This window comes from Littorina saxatilis, linkage group LG16 (genome assembly GCF_037325665.1).
Source record: "Littorina saxatilis isolate snail1 linkage group LG16, US_GU_Lsax_2.0, whole genome shotgun sequence".
Classification (NCBI taxonomy): domain Eukaryota; kingdom Metazoa; phylum Mollusca; class Gastropoda; order Littorinimorpha; family Littorinidae; genus Littorina; species Littorina saxatilis.
The window spans coordinates 33662944-33681755 of NC_090260.1; the positions used below are offsets into that span (position 1 = coordinate 33662944).

The following is an 18812-nucleotide window of genomic DNA, read 5'->3' on the forward strand; positions in this document are numbered from 1 at the left end:
GTTTTGAGTGGGCATCCCAGACTGTAATTAACTCACATTGTGACGTTCTTTGCGTGCGTCTTTATTTTTGTCCTACCTTAATTTCGACCCTGAGTATTTCGTGCGGTATTCCTGGAGAGACAGATTTGAAATTGAGACGGGTGCTACAGAGTTCCTTTTGGGAGTTAAATATATAACAACCCACACGAGGAAGGTCTCAAAGTAAGTGTTTGAGCGTTCTATTTTTTTCAAATCTGAATGCTTTGTTTGGTAGTCATTGCAGACCGTGATATTCTCCAACTGACATTGTGTTGTTTCTGTTGTGCGAAACGTTTTAGCCCTGTATGGCACGTATTTTGCATGCGTAAGCTAGACTGTAATACCCCCATTCCACACAACAGTTCTAGGTCCCGTTCCCGTACCGACCAAGGAACGGTGCGTGTACGAGAGGGATCGGGAGGGAACCACAATGGAACGTAAATGATCGTTAACGGAACTGCTTTGAACGGTAGGGTCGGTAGGGACGGTTGAGTTTGGGCTGCATGTTCAAAATTGTAGCCGTTCCCCTCCCGATCAGAATGAACGGTAATGGAACCTTAACCCCTCGGTAACGGAACGCTTGGATCGTTAAAGGAACCTAAAACAACGGTAACGCAACGGTAACGCTCCCACACACTGAGTTGTCATACCCACATTCCAAACAACCGTTCTAGGTCCAGTTCCCGTACCGACCAAGGACGGCTGCCACTATGGTCAGACGCTGCGCAGCGTTCCATTGTTGTGGCAGCCGTCCTTTGTCGGTACGGGAACGAATGTGTGGAATGTGGGTGTAAGTTTGATTTCCTAAATCCAACGGTCTTAATCTGCTTTGACGAATGGGTATATATGAAAACTAAATAAATAATGATGACGACCGGAAGTCCGGACTCTTGACAGTAGAGCTGGGCGAAGCAAACCGCTCGCTGATTAAAATTCATTTAATTATTTGGCATAGTTTAGGAGCAGTTTTGAGCAAATAATTGAAGGTGTTTCTAAATTTCAGTACAGCAAATGTCTCTTGGACTTTTTAAGGTCCAAATCGTCAGAAAACTTTTCAAAATGGCGCCTTCGGTATACTATCTTTAACTTTTAGAAGACAGCTCTGTGTCCTTTCCCTGTCAAGGAAGGGAAGGATAACATAAGACGTACTAATCAGAACGTTACTTTAGTATTGCTTCAATTTGGGCACATTCCTATTTATTAAGAAATCATGTCCACCGCCACATATCTGTACAAGCAGCAACGTTGGATATGGAAATCCTTCATCTGTAAAAACATAAACCAGCCTGGCATATCTTACTGGACAGAGTGTCATGTATATTGCTAGGCAAGCATATCATGTTCCATTTAGAGATAGCTCCATTAGAGTGAGTCTATTAGCTAAAGGTCCAAGGGACAGCACTCCGTATGAATAGGAAGAGTTGAGGTTCTTGATATTAAAGCATGGCCGAACCAACACTATGTCTCCGCCTCTCTGTACGTAAACCCACAAATACAACATGGTGTCAGAAGTGGGGTTTGTCAAGAACGTTTGGACTGAAAGATAAGTCACTCAAGCATAATATTAGACTATGGAGGGAACTGGTAGCTGTCCAAGATTCAATTGGGAAGCAAGAGATCTAGTGGGGGAATGGAATTCTTTCAAAGATCACGTGTCTTTCATGTTCAAGGGACCACTGAAAGCCAAGTCAGAAGAAGAAAAATGTTCCTATCTAATGTTATGGGTTGGAGAGAAGGGTAGGAAAATCTTCTCAACCTGGACATTGAGTGATGAGCAGCAGAAAAAGTTGCAGAACTACTACGATGGTTTCAAAGCCTACGTTCAGCCCAAATCAAACCCAATCTTTGCAAGGTACAAATTTCACAGCAAGGTACAGGCACCAGATGAAACGTGTGAACAGTTTGTAACAGAACTGAAGTTGCTTGTGAAAGAGTGCGAGTACGGAGACAAAGAAGATGAGGTAGTGAGAGACAGAATAGTGTTCGGAACAAAATCAGACAAAGTGCGTGAGAAACTCATTGATATTGGGAAAGATCTGACTCTAGAGAAAGCTATTGAGATAGCCAGAGTGGATGAAATGTCAGTGAAACAGCTGAAAGAAATGAATTTGTCAGCTGAAGCAGCCGTTCATGCAGTTAGGCATAGAGAGAGAACGAATGCACAAAAGACGTCATGCAGCTGCGACAAGAACAAAGGTACACATGCACCTAGCGAACACAGAGCTACGGCACAGAAGAAATGCGGTAGGTGTGGCATGAAGCACACACAAGATGCGCAATGTCCTGCGATAGGAAAAGAATGCAGAAAATGCATGAAACCAAACCACTTTGCGAGCATGTGTAGGGCCAGAACAGAGCAAACACACAGCTCAAAGAGAAGAAACAAAGTACACACACTAGACGATAGTGACAGTAGCGACACAGAGGATGAAGTGCAAGCGTACTCGTTAGGTACAATCGGCACTGCAGAAATGAATACAGTGGATTCCGGATGGTTTCAGAAACTGGAAGTAGAAGAGAAAACAGTCAATTTTCAGTTAGATACTGGAGCAAAATGCAATGTCATTTCTGAGAAAACGTTCAAATCTTTCAAAGGAAAGAAACTGGAGAAGTCAAAGGTCAAGCTTACGTCATATTCAGGCCATAACATCAAGACACTAGGTTCGACGAAACTGACATGCAAGTTCAAGAAAGAAGAGCATGAAGTGAAATTCTATGTCACAGAGATGGATAGTACAGCGATACTTGGTCTGGAAGCTTGTCAGAGATTAGGACTGATCCAGAGAGTAGACACAGTGCAGTCAAGCATGACGCAAGAGGTTAAAGGAGATCACCCTCAGCTAGCAGCCTTAATTTCCTTGAGAAAATGCCCCAAAGACAATAAGATTGACCAAATACCATTAGTCTGCCAAATCTATCCAGAAACAAATATTACTGAGTGCGGCAACGCCACTAACGTTTTGTGTAATGTGTCAAATAGAAAAGATGCTGTTATTCCCCCTGCAGGGATGGGACTCTCTTGTGATGAAAAAAGAGGAAATACCTTTTTTCCAGGGCGATTTTGTTTATAAATGGTACATTAAAATCTGTGCAATCTGGTGCATTCTGAAAGTAAAATTATATTTGTTTGGATCAGGTAAAAAAGACATTTTCCTCACCCCCCCACCCCCCCCCCCCCCCCAAAAAAAACCACAAAAAAACCCCAAGAAAAAACACTTTCACACAACAATGATAGCATTGTAATTGTGCATATTTACGTAATGAACCATGTATTCATCATACAATACTGGCAATAGTATGACGCGGAAAAATAGATTACTTCAGCGGAATTCGTAAGTTGTGTCCACGGAAATCCGCGGATTCGCGGAAAAGTCCCACCCCTGCACGTGACAGTGTGGACAAAGTATCAACATGAGCGTGTATGCAGGGAGGACCATGCAATGAAACATGCTTAATAAACACATGTTTTGCGCTTCTAACATCAGTAGTGCTCGAATTTCAGTAAAGCCTCTGATTCGTTCGACCTATATATCGCTGCACAATGCTTTGGGCACCGAATTTTGGGTAAAAAGGCTTCGCGAAGTCTTACCGAAGTCAAGTTTGGGATCCATTAAAGACATTTTTAAGAACTTCAAAAGAAGTGTTTGGCAAATTGTCCAGCACTTCCGAAACTTCTTTTTCAATTTCAGCAAAAGGGATACATTTACCCAAATCGTGTATGGCCAAAATGGCTGACACTGTTATTCCCAATTCAGCAAACAATAATAATAATAATAATACGAATATTTATAACGCGCACATATCTCACCAACAGGCGACTCAAGGCGCACATACACTCGTTCACACACACGGAGACTTAAAGACGTGCGAATATTGCCGGATTTTGTATGGTCTTTTCGGCAAATGTGCCCAAAAGGCGGTATTCTTGGTCTTTTCAGCAAATTCGCCCCCAAAGTGGCGGAATTGCATGGCCTTTTCTGCTTTCCAACATTGCCAGAACTTCTATGGCCGGTCATTACGGCAACTTTGCCAAAGTAAACATATCCGTGCAACAGCCCTTCGTGTGCTGGAAATTTATTCTCTTGTTTTCTGATCGCTGTGTGTGTTTATACGTACAGCAGATTTGTGTGTCGATGTCCTCATAGGTGTTTGCTGTGTCACACAAGCACGTGCTATCCACGCACTTCGCTCCCCACACACACAGAGGCATGATGCTGGTAGTCGAGCACACGCTTCCAACGCGTTTTTCTGAGAGAAGAAACACAGCTAATAGGTATACTAACATATTCAAGACACACTCCTCCCCATGTAAACAGGCCTTCTGAAAGGATGTACAGCAAAAGAAAAGTAATAACAAAAAAAATCCGTCGCGATATAACCTTGAATGGTTGAAAACGACGTTAAACACCAAATAAAGAAAAAACAAAAAAATGTATTTGCGTCATTTTAGTTGTTAGTTGTATTCTTAAAAGTTTCACAGTAAAATATGTTGCACAGCGAATGCGAAAATCTTAAAATATATCGGTATCTTTATTTGCATTATTTGAGTATTTTGACTAATTAGCGTAACAAAGTGACCCGTTTCTATGTCAGCTAGAAGTCGTAGCTGTAACAAAATATCGGGTTGATGACTAACACCATCACATTATTAACAACAACAAATCATCTGTGTGTGACAGCAATTAACGCACGCGTTATTCAGTCACTATACTCACTGCAGACCCCCGTCGCGTCACAGACAGTGCTGACATCACAGTTACTTTTCATCGCTCCACTGCAGTCTCCGCCAAGAGGTAGTCCTGAAATAAAACCTTATTTAAACACACTCTTTCTCGTTAAAGCAGTTCAGCTAACCTGTCAATATATATCTCTATGTAATGCATACTTAACTTTAGCGGGGATGTAATTGGTTGATGATTCCATGATAAAAAGCAGAGTTATTAAGTTATTTAATCATTAGAAAAAACAGTGTGAAGAATTTTTTCTTGTCGTTTCTTGTTCTCCACTGACCGCAGTGATCGTATTTTAGACTATCAAGCGTAGAAAATACGGCGAAATTGTATGGATTCCCATGTCTGTTAGAAAATTATATCAAGCGTACAAAATACGGCGACATCGTATGGGTTCCCATGTCTGTTAGAAAATTATATCAAGCGTACAAAATACGGCGAAATCGTATGGGTTCCCAGGCCTGTTTAGACTGTCAAGCGTACAAAATACGGCGAAATCGTATGGGTTCCCAGGCCTGTTTAGACTATCAAGCGTACAAAATACGGCGAAATCGTATGGGTTCCCAGGCCTGTTTAGACTGTCAAGCGTACAAACTACGGCGAAATCGTGTGGGTTCCCAGGCCTGTTTACGCTGTGCAGTCCCTGGAGTTTGCACGAGCTGATGAAAGTCTCACTTCCTCCCGTTCGGCTCACCATCTCATACCTGGCCTGGATTTAACTTGCGGCAAGACCCATCCCTCCACTTGGTCACATACCAACAATTAGCTCTCTGTGTGCTCTCTGCTCTCAAAATTCCAATTCACCCCAGCACGCAGTCAGTTTTTTTTGTGTTTTTTTTGGTTGGCAGCCCAGTGGAACTTTAGAGGGTGCCCTGACCAGAAGGACTTTTGGAAGTTCTGTGCGACCTTTGCAAATCCTTTTAATTAGTCATATCGGTTTCATTTTCTCCGTCAATTTGCGTTGGTGTAGATCTGGCAAAAACTTCTCGTCTTCAAATTCTATCAATGTGTACTTTCGTATTCATTCTGCGTTTGTGCGTCGCGGGACCCCCTTTAGGAATGCCTAGTACGTTCCCCGGCTTCATAGGACGCAGGGATGCCTAGTTTGGGAGGCCCTGATCGTTTCACATATAAGAAACCTTTTTGATACGTCTGATAATTAAATGAAACTCACGGCATATGTTTCCCTCTGCACAGACAGTGTGCAGCTTACAGTTCCCTCGGTTCTTTCCCTGGCAGCTTTCCCCCACTTCAAGTTCTGTGAATTGTACCACACAACACTTTATTAGAAATGACTGAAATGATAAGATATATTTTGAAGTGTTCCAGAAATTGCTCTCCACACACACAAACACACTCGCACACGAACACACACACACACACACACACACACACTTACACACACACACACACACACACACACACACACACACACACACAATCACACAATCACACACAAGCCACCACACTCGTGTCGATTCCCAGTCTATCTGAAATCCTTTAGTTAAAACTGTGTTAAATGCAGTTACTGCATAAAATGTTTGATAATAGAGAAAACAAGTCGCGTAAGGCGAAAATACAACATTTAGTCAAGTAGCTGTCCAACTCACAGAATGAAACTGAACGCAATGCAATTTGTCAGCAAGACCGTATACTCGTTGCATCGTCAGTCCACCGCTCATGGCAAAGGCAGGGACATTGACAAGAAGAGCGGGGTAGTAGTTGCGCTGAGAAGGATAGCACGCTTTTCTGTACCTCTCTTCGTTTTAACTTTCTGAGCGTGTTTTTAATCCAAACATATCATATCTATATGTTTTTGGAATCAGGAACCGACCAGGAATAAGATGAACGTGTTTTTAAATTGATTTCGAAAATTTGATTTTGATAATAATTTTTATATTTTTAATTTTCAGAGCTTGTTTTTAATCCAAATATAACATATTTATATGTTTTTGGAATCAGAAAATGATGGAGAATAAGATGAACGTAAAATTTGGATCGTTTTATAAATTTTTATTTTTTTTTTACAATTTTCAGATTTTTAATGACCAAAGTCATTAATTAATTTTTAAGCCACCAAACTGAAATGCAATACCGAAGTCCGGGCTTCGTCGAACATTACTTGACCAAAATGTCAACCAATTTGAAAAATGAGGGCGTGACAGTGCCGCCTCAACTTTTACAAAAAGCCGGATATGACGTCATCAAAGGTATTTATCGAAAAAAAGAAAAAAACGTTCGGGGATATCAATCCCAGGAACTTTCATGTAAAATTTCATAAAGATCGGTCCAGTAGTTTGGTCTGAATCGCTCTACACGCACGCACACACACATACACACACACACACACATACACCACGACCCTCGTTTCGATTCCCCCTCTATGTTAAAACATTTAGTCAAAACTTGACTAAATGTAAGAAAAACACCCCTTTGTACTCAATAACCAGTGTGTTGCAATCGGTGTGAATTGGAATCTCGAGTTGGCCGAGGATTATGTGTCCTAAAATCTACATTCTGCAGACTCATCAGTGTTCCTACTGGCAACCCCGTGTGCACGGATGCGCACGAAAAAGATCCTACTTTTACAGTTAAAGTCTCAGGGATTGGAAACATCAACACGCGCATGCATGTTTTCCATTTTAAGACCTGATTTTCTCAGGGTTGTGTTGGTCTTAAAAAAAGGATTCCACTGCCTATGACGCTACCCCCCCCCCCCCCCCGCCGCGCCCCCCCCCCCCCCCCAAAAAGACCTGTTCCAGCTGCATGACATTATGTTCAAGAGAACTCCTTTTGTGACCTGTATCAATCCATTTAGTTATTCAAACCTAAGAATATTTTACATATTCAAACTTTCATAACACCCAACCTCCTTCCAACCACCATCACTAGTCTGACATACTCAACATCCCCCAAATGTTTTTAGACGAGTAATAAACAGGGCTCTCAGGCCGATTTTAATGCACAGTCGCCTCCCGGGCCAACTTTTGTTTCATTTGACAGACAAATGCATATAGTCTATGAAACAACCTTTCTAGCTACCCAAAAGTGGCAATTACAGCTATACGCAATTTTAAGGCAAAGTAGCTCAGATATTTTGACAAATGCATTTTAGAAAAAAATCACTTTGTTGCTAAAAACAGCAATATCAGCTTAACCGCAGGCAGCAGAGTAAATATTTCTGAGTGAACTATCAAGTAATTTGAAGGTGTTAAACAGCAAGTAAAAAGATTGTTTGTGTGCAATACATAGGAACACGAGGAGGCCTTGCTCCATAAAAAAAAGCAAAAGTATCAACGGAAAGTGTTTACACACATGACCCCGCTGTGACCCCAAAATATGACGGGGGTAAACCAAACTAGGGTTATGTTGGCAGATAATCAAATGTTTAAGTGTTCAAAGTTGCAAAGCTCTAGCTTCAAAAAAGCCTCAATGTTAGGTTATTATGAATCGAACATGACCCCCTATAACCCCAACACTTGACGAGGGTCAATCAAACTAAGTCAGGTCGGGAGATTATCAAACTCTAGGAGTGTGCAAGGATTCAAAGCTCTAGCTTCAAAAACTTCTGAGATAAACTCAACGTTAAGTTTTTATGAAACGACCATGACCCCGCTGTGATCCTAAACTTTAACGAGGGTCAACCAACCTGGAATCACTTCGTGCGATCATCAAACCCTATACGTGTGCAAAGTAGCAGAGGTCTTGCTTGAAAAACATCTTAGATATAAACCTCAACGTTAACTTTTTTGTCCACGGACGGACAGACGGACACATATAAATCCTAAAACTCACCAATTACTCAGGTGAGTCAAAAATGGAAACATTCAGGAATGCCTCACAAATACCAAAATAAACCTCATCATACCATGACATATAAAGATAAAACTTAAATTACACATCGTGCATCACACATTTAGAACAATATCCTTTCTCCACTGATTAAAAATAACAGGAAGCACTGTTCAACTAGATATTAGACTGCTATATGACAAGAAGAGATAATCGAAGCAAGACTCCCAGTTGAACTTTACATGTGTACTCACTGCATGTGCGACTGACGTCACAGACTGTTCCTGTTTCGCAAGATATTGTCTTACCATGACAGAATTCTCCCACCGGTAGTTCTGAAACAGACGCAATGAAAAACAAGAAAAGCAAATGCTTGCACACAACTCGCCTTCGTTCCCCCCGCCCCTCCCTGAACCACCTAACCCCTTACAAGACGCCCTTCCTTTTAAGACCCCAAACCCCCGATAAGACATTTTCAAGACCCTGTTTTCTAAGATGATCTGTTCATAACCTCTGTAAGTTTACCCCCATTATAAGACCTGATGTTCTCAGGGTTTTGTCGGTCTAAAAGGAGGATTCCACTACCCGCTGTGACCCTAAAACTTGACGAGGGTCAATCACACTTTGGTCAAATCGGCAACTTATCAAACCCAAGAAGTGTGCAAGGTTTCAAAGCTCTAGGTTCACAAACATCCGAGATAACTTCAACGTTAAATTTTTATGAAACGAACATGACCCCGCTGTGACCCCAAAATATGACAAGGGTCAAGCAAACTGGGGTCACTTCGTGAGATCATTAAATCCTAAAAGTGTGCGAAGTGTCAGAGGTCAAGCTTGAAAAAACATCCGAGATAAACTCAATGTTAAGTTGTTTGTCCACGGACATACGGATGAATCAGGTGAGTCAAAAATAGAATAGCTGGATTTACTTCACAAACGCGCCTTGCAAAATTGTTACATATCATCAGAAAACGACCCATAACAATACCCAGAGGGTTTATATTTATATTTGTTTGTTTAACGCCCAGCCGACCACGAAGGGCCATATCAGGGCGGTGCTGCTTTGACATTTAACGTGCGCCACATGTACACACAAGACAGAAGTCGCAGCACAATCAATCAATCAATATGAGGCTTATATCGCGCGTATTCCGTGGGTACAGTTCTAAGCGCAGGGATTTATTTTATTTTTTCAATTTTTATTCAAGGCGCAGGGATTTATTTATGCCGTGTGAGATGGAATTTTTTTACACAATACATCACGCATTCACATCGGCCAGCAGATCGCAGCCATTTCGGCGCATATCCTACTTTTCACGGCCTATTATTCCAAGTCACACGGGTATTTTGGTGGACATTTTTATCTATGCCTATACAATTTTGCCAGGAAAGACCCTTTTGTCAATCGTGGGATCTTTAACGTGCACACCCCAATGTAGTGTACACGAAGGGACCTCGGTTGTTCGTCTCATCCGAAAGACTAGCACTTGAACCCACCACCTAGGTTAGGAAAGGGGGGAGAAAATAGCGGCCTGACCCAGGGTCGAACACGCAACCTCTCGATTCCGAGCGCAAGTGCGTTACCACTCGGCCACCCAGTCCCTTAAGGCCCGTCCAGACACTCCCGGCCGACCCTGTCCACATATGACTTATGCTCAAAACGGCGCACCGCGTCGTGCTATGATCGCGAAGCGTTATTTGCAGAAGAATAGCGCGTGTTCTAATTTCTATGACACAGACATAGAACGACGGAAATTTGACCAATCAGAGCAAACCAGAGCGATGACGTCAGCTGCTCGCGGCGCGGCAGTCGAATGCAACTGAACCTTCTTGTCAGGTGACCCGCTTGACTGATACCGCGTTGTGAAAAGAATCGTCGATGTGTGGCCACTCGGCAAATCCCGCGCGACGCACAAAACGGCCTGCGGCGCATAGAGCGTAAAACGGCGGCCAAGTCTGGACAGGGCTTAAGGCTTCATGTTTCACCCAGTCACATTATTCTGACACCGGACCAACCAGTCCTAGCACTAACCCCATAATGCCAGACGCCAGGCGGAGCAGCCACTAGATTGCCAATTTTAAAGTCTTGGGTATGACCCGGCCGGGGTTCGAACCCACGACCTCCCGATCACGGGGCGGACGCCTAACCACTAGACCAACCGTGCCGGTTTTACCCAGAGCGTCAAAAGGCACAATATACCTAAAGCAGGCGTGAAAGTCACTGCAAGTGAAATCCAGCTTGCCGATGTAATAGCCGGCCACACAGATTTTTACTGGAAGTAACAACAAGTCGCGTAAGGCGAAAATACAATATTTAGTCAAGTAGCTGTCGAACTCACAGAATGAAACTGAACGCAATGCCATTTTTCAGCAAGACCGTATACTCGTAGCATCGTCAGTCCACCGCTCATGGCAAAGGCAGTGAAATTGACAAGAAGAGCGGGGTAGTAGTTGCGCTAAGAAGGATAGCACGCGTTTCTGTACCTCTCTTTGTTTTAACTTTCTGAGCGTGTTTTTAATCCAAACATATCATATCTATATGTTTTTGGAATTAGGAACCGACAAGGAATAAGATGAAAGTGTTTTTAAATTGATTTCGACAATTTAATTTTGATAATAATTTTTATATATTTAATTTTCAGAGCTTGTTTTTAATCCGAATATAACATATTTATATGTTTTTGGAATCAGCAAATGATGGAGAATAAGATAAACGTAAATTTGGATCGTTTTATAAATTTTTAATTTTTTTTACAATTTTCAGATTTTTAATGACCAAAGTCATAAATTAATTTTTCAGCCACCAAGCTGAAATGCAATACCGAAGTCCGGGCTTCGTCGAAGATTACTTGACCAAAATTTCAACCAATTTGGTTGAAAAATGAGGGCGCGACAGTGCCGCCTCAACTTTCACGAAAAGCCGGATATGACGTCATCAAAGACATTTATCAAAAAAATGAAAAAAACGTTCGGGGATTTCATACCCAGGAACTCTCATGTCAAATTTCAAAAAGATCGGTCCAGTAGTTTAGTCTGAATCGCTCTACACACACACACACACACACACACACACACACACACACACACGCACACACACGCACAGACACACATACACCACGACCCTCGTTTCGATTCCCCCTCGATGTTAAAATATTTAGTCAAAACTTGACTAAATATAAAAATGGGGAGTAAAAATTTCGCGGAGGAAGTAATTTTTTCGTGCCTTGGGGAGTTCTTTTCTCGTACGAAAAGTGTACTCGGAGTAAGAATTTCGTACGAAATATTTACTCCGGAGAAAAGTTTTCGTGGAGTAAAAATGTCGTGTTACACCGGACCAACCAGTCCTAGCACTAGCCCCATAATGCCAAACGCCAGGCGGAGCAGCCACTAGATTGCCAATTTTAAAGTCTTAGGTATGACCCGGCCGGGGTTCGAACCTACGACCTCCCGATCACGGCGGACACCTTACCACTAGGCCAACCGTGCCGGTGTAGTGTGTCAATCTCTTAGCCGGGTGGATACAATGTATAAGCACTGCTGTCCTCAGATTAAGACATTTGGGCCAATTAGACTATAGAACAAGTCGCGTAAGGCGAAAATACAACACTAGAGACTTTAAAGCCATATGTACTCGATGACTATATACGCTAATTGCTTTACCAACAGCTGGAGACATGCTAAATTAAGTTCCCTGCAAAATATTGTGGTCTAGGACCCCTTCAATGTTGAGATATGTTAATTTTCATTTTGATCTGGATCGTCCTATTTATAGATTTGCCAACAGAGGTAGCGTTGACGCAAGGGAAATAACTCCGCGTCTTTGTTTACATCCAAAGTTTTTGAGACTCTAAAACAAGCTGTAATGCATGTATATGGTCCGCGCATGGCGACATATCGTCATTACATGGTCTTGGATTGGATTGGATGGATTGGATAAGATTTACAGTCCAGTGAGGTTACCCTCATGGAAATTCGGGCTGCTTTCTCCCCGGGGAAAGCGAGCTGCCATACATACGGCGCTACCCATATTTTTTTTCCTGCATGCGTGTATTCATGTTTCCTGAGACTTAATGCCGTGTGAGATGGAATTTTTTTACTTTATTCCAAGTCCCACGGGTATTTGATGGACATTTTTATCTATGCCTATACAATTTTGCCAGGAAAGACCCTTTTGTCAATCGTGGGATCTTTAACGTGCACACCCCAATGTAGTGTACACGAAGGGACCTCGGTTTTTCGTCTCATCCGAAAGACTAGCACTTGAACCCACCACCTAGGTTAGGAAAGGGGGGAGAAAATTGCGGCCTGACCCAGGCCTGAACACGCAACCTCTCGCTTCCGAGCGCAAGTGCGTTACCACTCGGCCACCCAGTCTTATGGTGCGTTTGACATCGATTATGGGCAAACTACACTTTGTAAACACGGGAGCGCGTACATATGCCTTTAAGAGGGGTGAAAAAGCTCACGACTTTCGTTTCGTCGCTGTTTTCTTTTCGCCCGTTGAGTATGCGCGCGCAGACCGAAAACTCACTGATGCGTGCTGCGATTTTCGCGCTTAAGAAGGCAGAAGCGAAATTCTGTTCTCAGCGGGAGGGGACTTAACTCGGTGACGAGAAATCAGCCTAAACCGAATGACTAAAATAGTAAACATAGAGCCAAAGAAGCGCTGACGATACATGCGCAATTGACTTGCATCCTGACGTTACACATTAAATTTACACATGTGAAATAAGAAACACTACTCAAAGTAAGATTTGACTCACTTACTCAACTGTTTTATCCATATCATAGCAGACAAAATTGCTTCCAAACATATGAATCGACAATCGGCTCGTGTCCGCCATCTTGAATAATCCTTACTCCAACCTGACCAAATGTATGCTTCAGAAAACAAGTGAAAAATCGACTTTAGAGTCCACTCTAAGCCTTTGGATAGCAAAATATCAACAGACTTAAAAACAATCTAGTAACTAATTTCCAATAAATATATGATTGTCATCTAGAAATATCCATATTATACTTACGAAAGTAGTTTCGTAGAATTGCCCAAATCGACGAACTTCGTGTGGCTGATTGCAGCGAAATTCTTTTCGCAACCTACCGGAAGTGACGGGTACACACATTTTGTGACGTAGCACTTCCTTATATGGGACGAAACGAATGTGGTGGGACAAAACGAAAATGATCTTAAGGTCTCTATTTAGTCAAGCTATCGTAATCACAGAATAAAACTGAACGCACTGCATTTTTTTTCTCTCACCGAGACCGTATACTCGTAGCATCGTCAGTCCACCGCTCGTGTCAAAGGCAGTGAAATTGACTAGCCAGAATAGCGCGGTAGTGGTTGCGCTGAGCAGGATAGCACGCTTTTTTGTATCTCTGTTTTTTTTAAAATTTCTGAGCTTGTTTTTAATTCAAATATATCATATCTATATGTTTTGGGAATCATGAACCGACAAGGAATAAGATGAAATTGTTTTTAAATCGATTTCAGAAATTTAATTTTAATCATAATTTTCATCTATTTATCTTTCAGAGCTGGTTTTTAATCCAAATATGACATATTTATGTGTTTTTAGAATCAGATAAAGATAAAAAAATAAGATCAAATTATTTCTGGATCGTTTTATAAAAACATAATTTGAATTTTTAGATTTTTAATGACCAAACTCATTAATTAGTTGTTAAGCCTCCAAGCTGAAATGCAATGCCAAAGTCCGGCCTTTGTTGAAGATTGCTTGATCAAACTTTCAATCCATTTGATTGAAAAATGAGGGCGTGACAGTGCGGCCTCAACTTTCACAAAAAGCCGAATATGACGTCATCAAAGACATTTATCCAAAAAAAGAAAACAACGTCCGGGGATATCATACTTAGGAACTCTCATGTAAAGTTTCATGAAGATCGGTCCACTAGTTTTCTCTGAATCGCTCTGCACATACACACACACACACACACACACACACACAAAAACACACCTCGACCCTCGTTTCGATTCCCCCTCGATGTTAAAATATTTAGTCAAAACTTGACTAAATGTAAAAAGTACAGGGTTGAAACTTTGTCCGAACAGAAACGGTTTTTTTCTGCTAAAACACATAGTGAAACTCACTGCAAGAGAAATCCAGTTTGTCGATGTGATAGCCCGGCAGACAGATGCAGGTGTCATTGTTTTCTTCGCAGATAGCGTTTGGGTCCTCACATAATCCCGTGCAGGGGCCTCCTGCATTTTTCTCAAGAGGTTCTGGAAAAACAGTTCAGACTGAATCAACTTCATTCAGCCTTCAAACAAACATTTCTAGTAGGTCACAAGGTCACAAGGTCACAAGTTCAGCCTTCAAACAAACATTTCTAGTAGGTCACAAGTTCAGCCTTCAAACAAACATTTCTAGTAGGTCACAAGTTCAGCCTTCAAACAAACATTTCTAATAGGTCACAAGTTCAGCCTTCAAACAAACATTTCTAGTAGGTCACAAGTTCAGCCTTCAAACAAACATTTCTAGTAGGTCACAAGTTCAGCCTTCAAACAAACATTTCTAATAGGTCACAAGTTCAGCCTTCAAACAAACATTTCTAGTAGGTCACAAGTTCAGCCTTCAAACAAACATTTCTAGTAGGTCACAAGTTCAGCCTTCAAACAAACATTTCTAGTAGGTCACAAGTTCAGCCTTCAAACAAACATTTCTAGTAGGTCACAAGTTCAGCCTTCAAACAAACATTTCTAGTAGGTCACAAGTTCAGCCTTCAAACAAACATTTCTAGTAGGTCAAAAGTTCAGCCTTTAAACAAATGGGAAAGAACGTTGTCAACCAGTTTCTACAGATCACAACATAGCTTGATGAGCTTACGACTTATTTTCTTGATAGCTCAGTGGATATATTCAGGGGTGAACATCTTCCCCAGCTAACATTTGCATGCTGTGACTTTGAAATGTGACCTTCATGGGCTTAGACTCCCACGTTCACTCATGTTTTTAGAACGAGTAGATTTTTATGTGTATGACCGTTTTTACCTCGCCATTCAGGCAGCAGACCCCGATTTCGGGGGAAGCATGCTGGGTATTTTCGTGTTTCTATAGGCTAACCCACCCAACTCTGACATGGATTAAAGGTCTTTTCCGAGCGCACTTGGTCTTGTGCTTGCGTGTACACACGAAGGGGGGTAAGTCACTAGCAGGTCTGCACATAAGTTGACCTGGGAGATCGGAAAAATCTCCACTCTTAATCCACCAGGCGGCAGCGACCGGGACTCGAATTCACGACCTCCCGATTAGGATGCCGACGTCTTACCACCACACCACTGCGCCCGTCAAGAAATGTGACCAAAACAAGCTACATTATGGTCATGTCTTCTGATTATCAACACCTACATTTGCGTGAAATGTTGAGGCTTTTGCTCCCAAAATATTTGAGAAAAACCTCAACGTAAAGGTGTTATGAACATGACCCCGCTGTGACCCCAAAATTTGAAAAGGTTCAACCAAACTAGGTGATATCAGCAGATCATCATACCCTTGAAGTCTGCAAAGTTTTAAAGAACCAGCTTCAAAAACACCAAAGATAATGTCAACGTTAAGGTTTTATGAATCGAACACGACGCTGCTGTGACCCCAAAATTAGACGAGGGTCAACCAAACAGTCAAGTCGGGAGATTATCTAACCCTAGCAGTATGCAATATTTCAAAGGTCTAGCTTCAAAAACATTCGATATAACTCAACGTTAAGGTTTGATTCAAACCTGACCCCGCTGTGACCCCAAATTGGCCGAGGGTCAACTAAAATGGGATCATGTCGAGAGATTATCAAACACTAAACAAACAAAGTTTTAAAGCTCTTGCATCAAAAACATTCGAGATAACGTTTTTTGTCCACGGACAGCGGGGCCGGCCGGCCGGCCGGCCGTCTATACACAGACAGACACTGCTCATTACTAAGACTCACCGATTACTCAGGTGAGTCAACAAATGTTCTCTTCCTACTTTGATTGACCCAAACTCGATCCTTATGCGACCGGTATCAATCCATTTAGTTATCAAATCAAGCTATTCGCCAAATCCTAAGAAAGTCCCACAGATACCATCGTTCTCCATCCCCGGTGTTCCACTAGCCTGCTCATTTTACCAAGTTCTTGCTGCGCTCATGTACACAAGCCTGCTCATTTTACCAAGTTCTTGCTGCGCTCATGTACACAAGCCTGCTCATTTTACCAAGTTCTTGCTGCGCGCATGTACACAAGCCTGCTAATTTTACCAAGTTCTTGCTGCGCTCATGTACACAAGCCTGCTCATTTTACCAAGTTCTTGCTGCGCTCATGTACACAAGCCTGCTCATTTTACCAAGTTCTTGCTGCGCTCATGTACACAAGCCTGCTCATTTTACCAAGTTCTTGCTGCGCTCATGTACACAAGCCTGCTCATTTTACCAAGTTCTTGCTGCGCTCATGTACACAAGCCTGCTCATTTTACCAAGTTCTTGCTGCGCTCATGTACACAAGCCTGCTCATTTTACCAAGTTCTTGCTGCGCTCATGTACACAAGCCTGCTCATTTTACCAAGTTCTTGCTGCGCTCATGTACACAAGCCTGCTCATTTTACCAAGTTCTTGCTGCGCTCATGTACACAAGCCTGCTCATTTTACCAAGTTCTTGCTGCGCTCATGTACACAAGCCTGCTCATTTTACCAAGTTCTTGCTGCGCTCATGTACACAAGCCTGCTCATTTTACCAAGTTCTTGCTGCGCTCATGTACACAAGCCTGCTCATTTTACCAAGTTCTTGCTGCGCTCATGTACACAAGCCTGCTCATTTTACCAAGTTCTTGCTGCGCTCATGTACACAAGCCTGCTCATTTTACCAAGTTCTTGCTGCGCTCATGTACACAAGCCTGCTCATTTTACCAAGTTCTTGCTGCGCTCATGTACACAAGCCTGCTCATTTTACCAAGTTCTTGCTGTGCTCATGTACACAAGCCTGCTCATTTTACCAAGTTCTTGCTGCGCTCATGTACACAAGCCTGCTCATTTTACCAAGTTCTTGCTGCGCGCATGTACACAAGCCTGCTCATTTTACCAAGTTCTTGCTGCGCGCATGTACACAAGCCTGCTAATTTTACCAAGTTCTTGCTGCGCGCATGTACACAAGCCTGCTAATTTTACCAAGTTCTTGCTGCGCGCATGTACACAAGCCTGCTAATTTTACCAACTTCTTGCTGCGCGCATGTACACAAGCCTGCTAATTTTACCAAGTTCTTGCTGCGCGCATGTACACAAGCCTGCTAATTTTACCAAGTTCTTGCTGCGCGCATGTACACAAGCCTGCTAATTTTACCAAGTTCTTGCTGCGCGCATGTACACAAGCCTGCTCATTTTACCAAGTTCTTGCTGCGCGCATGTACACAAGCCTGCTCATTTTACCAAGTTCTTGCTGCGCGCATGTACACAACTTGCGGAAAATAGAATCGCGTTCAATGTGAGCTACAGAGTACTCCTTTTACAAGTTCAGTAAATAATTTGTTGAGACTACTCAAACATTCTTTCACTTCTTGTGCATGCCTCCCGAGAAAGCGACGAAGAACTCGCAGAACGAAGTTTGTCTTGGTGACTTCCACAAATCTGCAGTAGAAAGTTCTACGTAAGGTAAGGTAAACGCCATGCTGTGCATGAATCGGTATCGTATATTATCAAGATGTAAAGTTTGAAATGCAATGTTAAAGTCAGCTCACCGCAGCGTGAGCCGTTCTGTACGGCCACTTCTGTGTTGCACTCACAGACGCCTTCTCTGCATCGACCTCCTGACAGACACAGGTCAAGCTGGTCTTCGCATGGCCCGCCTATCTCGATTCCTGCCAATAGTACACATTCTTTAAGTGTATATGCCTAGCGCTTTCCTTGCAAATGTCAATAAAAGACAGACAAACAGACAGACAGACATACAAACATACAGACAAACAGACATACGGGCACGCACACGGGCCAAACTTCCTAGTACATTTCAAGACGAAGAGAGTAGTGCACGAACGATTTCACAAAGGCTAGAACGCATGCACGTACGTACACGGTTAGACAAAACACACACACACACACACACACACATCAACTCACACCCCGCACATACAAACACACACGCATACACGCGCACGCATACACACACTCACACACTCGACACACACCTCCCCACCAACCCACCCATAGACGCACACACACACACACACACACGCCCGCACACACGCACACACAAAAATACGCACGACATCTATCCTGCTGGTCACAGACAAGA

The 18812-nt window shown here is 42.6% G+C and overlaps 2 protein-coding genes across 2 annotated transcripts in view; one reads left to right on the forward strand and one right to left on the reverse strand.

The window, feature by feature from the left end:
• Positions 1 to 18812, forward strand: part of LOC138949968 (protein draper-like) — a 259036-nt gene that overhangs the window by 118511 nt on the left and 121713 nt on the right. The window lies entirely within an intron of this gene.
• LOC138951361 (multiple epidermal growth factor-like domains protein 10) lies at positions 3334 to 18725 on the reverse strand. Its single transcript, XM_070322978.1, has 8 exons — positions 18722 to 18725; positions 18259 to 18378; positions 14653 to 14784; positions 8795 to 8875; positions 5923 to 6006; positions 4734 to 4817; positions 4135 to 4266; positions 3334 to 3398 (listed from the first exon to the last, which is right to left on the reverse strand). Exons 1-8 carry the CDS (start codon positions 18723 to 18725, stop codon positions 3334 to 3336), a joined length of 702 nt encoding a protein of 233 aa, XP_070179079.1.

Excerpts from the sequence above, each read along its gene's own strand:
- LOC138951361 (XM_070322978.1), bottom strand. Across the intron at positions 6,007-8,794 it reads TGACGTCAGTCGCACATGCA|AACTTGAAGTGGGGGAAAGC; the intron begins GTGAGTACACAT and ends TACAATTCACAG. Across the intron at positions 4,267-4,733 it reads TGACGCGACGGGGGTCTGCA|AAAAACGCGTTGGAAGCGTG; the intron begins GTGAGTATAGTG and ends TTCTTCTCTCAG.